This window comes from Mandrillus leucophaeus, unplaced genomic scaffold (assembly GCF_000951045.1).
Source record: "Mandrillus leucophaeus isolate KB7577 unplaced genomic scaffold, Mleu.le_1.0 Scaffold28, whole genome shotgun sequence".
NCBI classification, from domain to species: Eukaryota; Metazoa; Chordata; class Mammalia; order Primates; family Cercopithecidae; genus Mandrillus; species Mandrillus leucophaeus.
The window spans coordinates 2,771,502-2,781,878 of NW_012102920.1; the positions used below are offsets into that span (position 1 = coordinate 2,771,502).

Genomic DNA, 10,377 nt, shown 5'->3' on the forward strand with positions numbered 1-10,377 from the left:
TTTTTTTTTTTTTTTGAGATGGAGTCTTGCTCTGTCACCCAGGCTGGAGTGCAGTGCCTCGAACTCGGCTCACTGCAACCTCTGCCTCCTGAGTTCAAGCAATTCCCCTGCCTCAGCCTCTCGAGTAGCTGGGACTACAGGCCAACCCCACCACGCCTGGCTAATTTTTGTATGTATTTAGTACAGACAGTGTTTCATCTTGTTGACCAGGCTGAACCAAGAGGAACTCCTGACCTCAGGTGATCCGCCCACCTTGGCCTCCCAAAGTGCTGGGATTATAGGTGTGAGCCTGGCCGTAACCAACTTTAGCACCGTTCGATAGAAAGATAAAGTGAACTATAAGTTAAGATTTTTCAATATCCACATTAAGAAAAAAAAAGTGAGATCAATTTCATTAATGTTTTGTTTGGTCCCGTGTATCCAAAGTATTATCTTTCAGCATGTAATTCATGTGAAGGATTGGGCTGGGTACCGTGGCTCACGCCTGTACTCCTAGTACTTTGGGAGGCTGAGGTGAGAGGATTGCTTGAGCTTAGTAGTTGAAGACCAAAGGGAGACCTTGTCTCTACAAGAAAAAAAATTTAACTCAGCATGGTGGCGCATACCTGTTGTCCCAACTACTGAGGAGGCTGAAGCAGAAGGATCGCTTGGGCCCAGGAGATTGAAGCTGCAGTGAGGTGTGATTGAGCCACTGCACTCCAACCTGGGCGGCAGAGTGAGAGACACTGTCTCAAAAGCAAAAAAAAAATATGTTGAACTATAATGCTTTTTGTGGGAGGATCACTGAGATTTGAAACCTGGTGAGTCTTTCACACTTAGCACCCTTCTGAACTACTGCACTTCAAGTGCTGAACAGTTCATGTGGCTCTGGGCTCCCTTCAGGCCATGGGTCCTGACCACGTGCATGGGCTTGTTGGGGGTGGCCAGTGCCACCTTTGTCCTCCCTTCCCTGTTTGTTTATTCCCAGTCAGGTCCTCCACGGGCCTTTTTCTTGTTCCGTTGCTGTCAGACAGAGCCCTTGGACCCCTCTGCAAACTGTGGGGTGCCCTGAACTTCCCAGGCCTTTCTCCTGCCCCATCTCTTCTGGTGACCTGGTGCTGCCTATACCGATTTCTGTCTGTGAGGGACTTGCTTGGTCTGCTTAGTCCTAGGTTGATTCTTTTATTTTTATTTTATTTTGTTTTATTTTATTTGCTTATTTTATTTTTATTCTTTAAATTTATTTTATTTTTATTTATTTATTTATTTATTTTTGAGACCTAGTCTTGCTCTGTCACCCAGGCTGGAGTACAGTGGCCCAATCTCAGCTCACCGCAAGCTCCGCCTCCCGGGTTCACGCCATTCTGCCTCAGCCTCCCGAGTAGCTGGGACTACAGGCGCCCGCCAACGCCCGGCTAATTTTTTGTAATTTTTTTTTAAGTAGAGATGGGGTTTCACCGTGTTAGCCAGGATGGTCTTGATCTCTTGACCTTGTGATCCGCCTGCCTCAGCCTCCCAGAGTGCTGGGATTACAGGCATGAGCCACTGCGCCTGGCCTATTTTTATTTTTTTAAATTTATTTTATTTTATTTTTAAAATTTTCTAATTTTTTGAATTTATTTTTATTTTATTTTATTTATTTTTTTTTTTTTGAGGCGGAGTCTCGCTCTGTCGCCCAGGCTGGAGTGCAGTGGCTGGATCTCAGCTCACTGCAAGCTCTGCCTCCCGGGTTTACGCCATTCTCCTGCCTCAGCCTCCCAAGTAGCTGGGACTACAGGCGCCCGCCACCTTGCCCGGCTAGTTTTTTGTATTTTTGGTAGAGATGGGGTTTCACTGTATTAGCCAGGATGGTCTCGATCTCCTGACCTCGTGATCCGCCCATCTTGGCCTCCCAAAGTGCTGGGATTACAGGCTTGAGCCACGGTGCCCGGCCGAGTTTATTATTTTATTTTATTTATGTTATTTTAATTTAATTTTATTTTATATTTTACTTTATTTTATTTTATTTTTTTGAGACGGAGTTGCTTGTTGCCCAGGCTGGAGTACAGTGGTGTGATCTCCGCTGACTGCAACCTCATTCTCCCAGGTTCAAGTGATTCTCCTGCCTCAACCTCCTGAGTAGCTGGGATTATAGGCGCCCACCTCCACGCTTGACTAATATTTGTATTTTTAGTAGAGACGGGATTTCACCATGTTGGCCAGGCCGGTCTCGAACTCCTGGTCTCAGGTAATCCACCCACCTTGGCCTACCAATTTGCTGCAGTTACAGCCATGAGCCGCCGTGCCCAGCCCAATTCTCTTTTAAAAAGTTAAATTAGACGGGGCACAATGGCTCACACCTGTAATATCAGCACTTTGGGAGGCCAAGGCGGGCAGATCACAAGGTCAGGAGTTCAAGACAAGCCTGACCAACGTGGTAAAAACCCATCTCTACTAAAAACACAAAAATTAGCCAGATGTGGTGGTGTGCCCCTGTAATTCCAGCTACTCAGGAGGCTGAGTCAGGAGAATCACTTGAACCTGGGAGGCGGAGGTTGCAGTGAGCCAAGATTGCACTACTGTACTCCAGCCTAGGCGACAGAGTGAGACTCAGTCTCAAAAGAAGAAAAAAAAAAAGTTAAAAACTGGGTCAGGTGTGGTGGCTCACGCCTGTAATCTTAGCACTTTGGGAGGCCAAGGTGGGTGGATCACCTGAGCTCAGAAGACCGGCCCGGGCAACATGGGGAAACCTTGTCTCTACTAAAATACAAAAAATTAGCTGGGCGTGGTGGCCTGTGCCTGTAATCCCAACTACAGGCTGAGACAGGAGAATAGCTTGAATCTGGGAGGCGGAGGTTGCAGCGAGCCGAGATCCTACCATTGCACTCCAGCCTGGGCGACAGCACAAGACTATCTCAAAAGGAAAAAAAAGGTTGGGCATGGTGGCATGCAATTGTAGTCCCAGCTACTCGGGAGGCTGAGGCAGGAGAATCACTCTAGCCCAGGAGGTCAAGGCTGCAGTGAGCCACAGTCTCAACGGTGCACTCCAGCCTGGACAACAGAGCAAGGCCTTGTCTCAAAAAAAGTTATAAAAAAGATAAAAATAACAGAACCTGCTACCATCAGACTGGGTGCCAATATTTAATAAGAGAGGAGGGAACATTTTCTGCCAAAAAGTAGGAAGGACAGATATCCAGATGTCCAGAGAGAGGGGCCGCACTGCCCTGCACGTGATGTCCATGTGTCTTCATTGTGGCGGAGCCTGGGAGGGTCCCGGGACCTGACGGTGCTTCTCACTGCAGGTGGTGCAGCGGCTGACGCAGATGGTGGGGAAGAACGTGAAGCTGTACGACATGGTGCTGCAGTTTCTGCGTACGCTCTTCCTGCGCACGCGGAATGTGCACTACTGCACGCTGCGGGCTGAGCTGCTCATGTCCCTGCATGACCTGGACGTGGGTGAGATCTGCACCGTGGACCCGTGCCACAAGGTAGCACTGCCCTCCCTCCTTCCTCCTGGCCCTCCTGGCTCCTCTCCCCGCTGTGGGTTTGGCTGGGCCGGTGACCACCTGGGCGCCCTCCTCTCCCGAGGCTGTTTCCTGGGCTCTGATCTTTCTGTCCTGCTGTGTGTTGGCATCTTGTGGCTCCTCTCCAGACCCTGATGGGGGAAGGAGGCTAGTCCCCTGCATCTGAGCCAGAGACCTGGCCATTCCCTGGGACTCTCTTGCCCCGTCCAGCCCTTTGTCTGTTCCCGAGGGCTGTAGGACCTACAGGCTGGACCTTGACCATTGCCCCAGCTTCCTCCCATCTTTCCAAACCTGGCCTGTGGCCTTCCCCTTCCCCAGAACCCTGGGGACTACTTGTTGGCCAGGTACCGAGTGCTCCAGGAATGGGGTTTCCCTTCATACGGACCCTCCAGCCTTGGGACCATCTTTCCGGGACTGGAGTCACCCTCCGAGGCTTCCATTGCTTGGAGTGCTGCAGTGGCCACCCCCACACTCAGGGTGCCATGAGGGAGTCCCCTTTTAGAAAGAAACATCATCACTGTCTCCACTGCTGTCCTGACCCTGCTGCTTCGGCACCATCGGGAGACTGGTGCCCGGTGCCTTCCCTCACAGCAGCTGTGACTGAGCGAGAGGCCGGGGCCTGCGGCTGTGTTTGGGGCCGGATCTCTGGTCGTCCTGGGAGGCTTGGTCTGGTCCCGACCGTGCTTCCTCCTTGCAGTTCACCTGGTGCCTGGACGCCTGCATCCGAGAGCGGTTCGTGGACAGCAAGAGGGCGCGGGAGCTGCAGGGGTTTCTCGATGGAGTCAAGAAGGGCCAGGAGCAGGTGCTGGGGTGAGGGTCGGCTCCATGAAGCCTCTGCCCCCAGGGCCCTGTGCGCATCTGCTCTGCGCTCGCTGTGTTTTGTCGTGGGTAGCAGGTGTTTATTCCCTGATGTTGCTTTGTCTTTTGTTGTTTTCGAGATAGAGTCTCATTCTGTAGCCCAGGATGAAGTGCAATGGTGCGATCTCTGCTCACTGCAACCTCCGCCTCCCAGGCTCAAGCCATTCTCCTGCCTCAGCCTCCCAAGTAGCTGGGATTACAGGCACGCGCCACTGCGCCCAGCTAATTTTTGTATTTTTTAGTAGAGACAGGGTTTCATCATGTTGGCCAGGCTGGTCTTGAACCCCTGACCTCAGGTGATCCACCCGCCTCAGCCTTCCAAAGCGCTGGGATTACAGGCGTGAGACCCCGCACCCAGCCTCCTGGATGTTTCAGCAGAGCTATGTTGGGCACTGCTGGCCCACAGCTGAGGGACATGGTTGTTGGGATGTGTCTGGGTAGCAAAGTCTCCCTCCTCAACTCTGCATTCTGTAGCCAGGCCCAGGGGCTGGGGGCTCTGGTGTCTGCAGTGGCGTGGAGCCAGCCTCTGAGCTTAGGGGTATCTGTTGGCATTTGCTTTCCAGCATTCTCTGGCTGGTGTATAGACACAGTGCTGCCTGGCCCCACCTTTGCCACTTTTTTTCATCTTTTTGAGACAGGGTCTGTGTCACCCAGGCTTCAGTGCAGTGGTACAGTCTTCCTCATCTCCTGGGCATTGATCCTGCTGCCTCAGCCTCCCAGAGTGCTGGGATTACAGGCATGAGCCACCACACGCAGGCTTTATTTTGTTTGTTTTTTTAACTCTAATTTGGAAGATCTAACATGTTAAGGACAAATTGCAAACCTTAAGCTTTTTTTTTTTTTTTGAGATGGAGTCTCGCTCTGTCACCCAGCCTGGAGAGCAGTAGCGCGATCTTGGCTCACTGCAAGCTCCGCCTGCTGGGTTCACGCCATTCTCATGCTTCATCTTCCCAAGTAGCGGGGACTACAGGCGCCTGCCACTACACCCAGCTAATTTTTTGTATTTTTAGTAGAGATGGGGTTTCACCGTGTTAGCCAGGATGGTTTTTGATTTCCTGACCTCGTGATCCACCCGCCTCGGCCTCCCAAAGTGCTGGGATTACAGGCATGAGGCACTGCGCCCGGCCAACCTTAAGCTTTTTTTAAGAAACCCAGCATGTGATGGGTGCCCGTTGCCAGTCCCGAACCCAGCCTAGGCCACCCCTCCTGAGGACTGTGCCACTGAAGGGAGGGGCAACAGGCGTTTCATTAATGCCAAGGCGGCCTCCTTCCAGGGACCTGTCCATGATCCTGTGTGACCCCTTCGCCATCAACACGCTGGCACTGAGCACAGTCAGGCACCTGCAGGAGCTGGTCGGCCAGGAGACACTGCCCAGGGTGAGTGTGGGCTTGGTCAGCAGCTGTCGGGGCCACGTGACCACCCCACTGGCTGCTCCGGGTGGTCGGGGTGTGGAGGCAGCTGTCGGGGCCCTGTGGCCGCCCCGCCGGCTCTGGTGGTCGGTGTGGACGGCAGCGGCCAGGTAGAGGCGCGTGCTTCCCTGCTGTGAGACTGGGTTTCACCCCGTGTGTGGGGCTGGTGATTGCAGTCGTGTGGTCCTGGCCATGGGCACCAGAGACCCTGCTGGGTAACGAGTTGGGTCAGAGGAGCTCCATGGCCAGGACACGGCTGCCTGGGACTGGCGCTGAGCCCGTCCTCCCTACAGGACAGCCCCGACCTGCTGCTGCTGCTCCGGCTGCTGGCACTGGGCCAGGGAGCCTGGGACATGATTGACAGCCAGGTCTTCAAGGAGCCCAAGATGGTAACAAGCCTCCTGTGGGGACTGCCAGTTTCTCCCGAGGAGCTGTGGGCTGGAAGTGGGGTGGAGCGGGAGGCGCTAGCAAAGTGGTTGTGGAGGCCCCTTTGGTCCCAAAGCTTCCTTCCTGGAGGTGCCCACCTTCTGTTTGGGAAAATGCCCACCGGGGGGTTCTGGGGTGTCTCCGTGGACCATGGCTGGCCACAGGTGGTGGCTACTCCATGTGGATCCAGGCCCAGAAGGGGGTTTGAGGACCTGGGTGGGGGACTTGGGAGGTGGGAAGAGGGACCTGGGGACCTGGAGAGGAGGGTGGGGTTGGTGAGGTGTCTGGGGGAGTGGGAGGGCCGGGGCAGGGTGTGTGTCAACGTTGGGGTGGGGTGGGGTGGGACGGGGCCCGCTCATGGCCTCCCCTCCTCGTAGGAGGTAGAGCTCATAACCAGGTTCCTCCCGATGCTCATGTCCTTCCTGGTGGATGACTACACTTTCAATGTGGATCAGAAACTTCCGGCCGAGGAGAAAGCCCCAGTCTCATATCCAAACACACTTCCCGAAAGCTTCACTAAGTACGGGCTGCAGGGCCGTGGGTGCAGGGGTGGCCGTGGCACAGGGGTGGCCGTGGGTGCAGGGGTGGCCGTGGCACAGGGGTGGCACTGTTGCCGGGGGGCTGCTGCAGGGCTGGGTGGGGGTCGGTGTGGGGGCTCAGGCAGGGCTGATGGCGCTCGGGGCACAGGTTTTTGCAGGAGCAGCGCATGGCCTGCGAGGTGGGGCTGTACTACGTCCTGCATATCACCAAGCAGAGGAACAAGAATGCGCTTCTCCGCCTGCTGCCGGGGCTGGGTGAGTCCTGACGGGCGGTGGCTGGCAGTGCCTTCCCTGCGGCAGCTGCTGTGCGCGATCCCGCCCAGGGTGCAGGCCCCAGGGCCCCCAGGAGCTGTCATCTCCCCAGCCCACTTCCAACTTTGCTAGCTTTGTTTTCTTTTTTTTTTTCTTTTTTTTTTTTTTTGAGACGGAGTCTTGCTCTGTCGCCCAGACTGGAGTGCAGTGGCCGGATCTCAGCTCACTGCAAGCTCCACCTCCGGGGTTCACGCCATTCTCCTGCCTCAGCCTCCCGAGTAGCTGGGACCACAGGCGCCCGCCACCTCGCCCGGCTAGTTTTTTGTATATTTTAGTAGAGGCGGGGTTTCACTGTGTTAGCCAGGATGGTCTTGATCGCCTGACCTTGTGATCAGCCCGTCTCGGCCTCCCAAAGTGCTAGGATTACAGGCTTGAGCCACCGCACCCGGCCTAGCTTTGTTTTCACTTTTTTTTTTTTTTTTTGAGACGAAGTCTCACTCTGTCGCCCAGGCTGGAGTGCAATGGCGCGACCTCAGCTCACTGCAGCCTCTGCCTCCCAGGTTCAAGTGATTTCTCGTGCCTCACCCTCCTGAGTAGCTGGGATTACAGGCACCCACCACCACGCCAGGCTAATTTTTGTATTTTTAGTAGAGATGGGGTTTCTCCATGTTGGTTTGGCTGGTCTCGAACTCCTGACTTCATGATCCGCCCACCTCGGCCTCCCAAAGTGCTGGGATTACAGGCCTGAGCCACCGTTCACAGCCTCGTTTTCACTTTTACGTTTTTGTCTATAGTTTATTTTACTAGGAAAGGGAGACGGAGTTCAGCTTTGTGCTTTCCCACAAAGAAGTGACGCAAGAGCTGCTCTTATTTCATCCTAACTGGCGAGGGGCCTGGGACCCCTCAGTTGCTTAGAGGATGGAGCAAAGGGGAGGAGGAGAGATCCCCTGCCCCAGTCCCCCACCCAGGTGGTGACAGGCCCACTTCCTCCTGGGAGCCTCCACGGGGGAGGGGTTGTTGCAAGCCAGGAAGAAGAGGAAGGGTCCAAATGGGCGCCTTCAAGAGTAGAACTGCAGGTCCCGTGGGAGATGGGGCCTCTTTAGCCTTGCGGTATCCACCGTGACAGAGACCCTGGGCTCCTCCCTGCTGACTCAGGCCTTGTCTAGGGTTTGCTGTCTTAGTCCACGTTATGCTGCTCTAACAGAGACTCAAGACTGAGCAATGTAGAAAGGGAAGGGATGCCCGGGTGCGGTGGCTCAGGCCTGTAATCCCAGCGCTTTGGGAGGCTGAGGCGGGCGGATCACGAGGTCAGGAGTTTGAGACCAATCTGGCCAATATGGTGAAACCCCGTCTCTACTAAAAAAATACAAAAATTGGTCAGGCACAGTGGTGGGTGCCCGTAATCCCAGGTGCTTGGGAGGCTGAGGCAGGATTATCTCTTGAATCTGGGAGGTGGAGGTTACAGTGAGCAGAGATCGCACCATTGCACTCCAGCCTGGATGACAGAGCAAGACTCCGTCTCAAAAAAAAAAAGAGCAGCAGTTCTGCGGGGGCTGGGATGGGAAGTCCAAGGTCCAAGGGGCCTGCATCTGAGCGGGGCTTTTTGCTGTGTCATCCCATGGTGGAAGGCAGAGGGCAAGAGGGCACGGGCCCGGGAGACAGACAGACACAGACAGAGATGAGAGACAGAGACATACAGACCGAGATGAGAGACAGAGAGACAGAGATGAGAGACACAGAGAGATGAGAGAGACAGAGACAGGAGAGGCATAGAAACAGACAGATGAGAGACAGAGCTAGAGATGAGACACAGATGGAGACAGAGAAGGGGGCCAGACTTCCCCCTTTATCAGGAGCCCACTCCTGTGCTAACAGCGTGAATGCTTTGGCGAGGATGGAGCCCTCACTGCGGTGGGGATCAGGTTTCTGGCGGCGAACCTGGGGACACGTCCACACCACGGCACGTGCCTAGTGTGTTTCTCGGTGGCTGGTGTGTCCGAGGACAGTGCGTGCATGCATTTTCCAGCTTTCTTTGCAGAGGAAGTTACCTGTGGGTATTAACCTGTCCCCAGCCAGCCTCTCACTGAGCTTGGGTCGCCTAGGCGTGGGTTTCCTGTTGCTGCTGGAACGAATGACCACAGACAGTGGCATCAGACGGCGCAGGCAGACATGACCTCCTGGGCTCACGCGGGCACCAACACTGCTGCTCCTTCTGGAGGCTCAGGGAGGCTCTTGAGGGCACTGGGACATTGCGCTGCCGGCCGCCGGCCACTGGGCAGAACCGGTTTGTTTATTTTTTGAGACTTCCGGGAACATAGTTATAAATAACTTTGACTTGCCTTGGCCTGTCCACTGCAGTACAGTCACGTGTCACATAACATTCTGTCCACCGTGGACCACATATACGACCACACGGTCACATAAGCTGACAATACTGTATTTTTACTCCACTTTCTCTGTTTAGATACACAATCACTTACCGTTGTGTCCCAGCGGCCTCTGGTACTCGGTACAGCCACGTGCTGTGCAGGTGTGTAGCTCAGGGGCATGAGGCCGTGGCCCGGCCCAGTGTGCAGTGGGCGGCACCTTCTGGATTTGTGTCAGTCCCTGTGGAGCTTGCACAGTGACAGACTCACCCGGAGGTCTTGCGTGTGCTTCTGTTTCTTTCTCATTTGATTGTGGCTAGAAGCAGGTTGGGAACCAGGAGTGCGGCTTCTCCTCGGAGTACGTGGCTGCCCCACGGGCTGGGATGTGCATTTTCAGTAACGTTTGGGGAGAGCAAGCTTATTCTTAGGTTTTTATTGGGTTCTAGTAAGAATAGATGTTGATTTTTGGAATTCTCTCCTGTTTATTTTTTAACATTTTTGTAGTGGGAATTTGTGAAATAATATAAAGTCAAGAGCACGGTACAGTGAGGACCCAGCACCATCTCCAACCTCCCCGGGGTCCGTGTGGGGTCCGCGTGTGGCCGCCTGTCCCTCAGGGCAATGTCTGGGTGTAAATCTGACACATCACAGAAAGCAGGCTGCAGACGGCATCTCTACAAAAGAAGGATGCTTTTACAGGAGAATCGCTTGAACGTGGGAGGCAGAGGTTGCTGTGAGCCAAGATCACGGCACTGCCCTCCAGCCTGGGCGACACAGCCAGACTCCATCTCAGAAAAAAAAGAGGGGGGCTGGGCACGGTGGCTCACGCCTGTGATCCCAGCACTTTGGGAGGCCAAGGCGGGTGGATCACCGAGGTCAGGAGTTCCAGACCAGCCTGGCCAACGTGGTGAAATTCCATCTCTATTAAACATACAGAAATTAGCCGGGTGTGTGACGCACGCCTGTAGTCCTAGCTACTCGGGAGGCTGAGGCAGGAGAATCGCTTGAACCCAGGAGGCAGAGGTTGCAGTGAGCCGAGATTGC

At 54.5% G+C, this 10,377-nt stretch overlaps 1 protein-coding gene across 1 annotated transcript in view; it reads left to right on the forward strand.

Moving 5' to 3' along the window:
• Positions 1–10,377, forward strand: part of NELFB (negative elongation factor complex member B) — a 17,527-nt gene that overhangs the window by 4,297 nt on the left and 2,853 nt on the right. The window contains exons 5-10 of the mRNA XM_011985128.1: positions 3,261–3,446; positions 4,180–4,292; positions 5,615–5,717; positions 6,044–6,139; positions 6,554–6,696; positions 6,864–6,970. Coding sequence (XP_011840518.1) covers positions 3,261–3,446; positions 4,180–4,292; positions 5,615–5,717; positions 6,044–6,139; positions 6,554–6,696; positions 6,864–6,970 — 748 coding nt within the window. The remainder of the gene's footprint in view (positions 1–3,260; positions 3,447–4,179; positions 4,293–5,614; positions 5,718–6,043; positions 6,140–6,553; positions 6,697–6,863; positions 6,971–10,377) is intronic.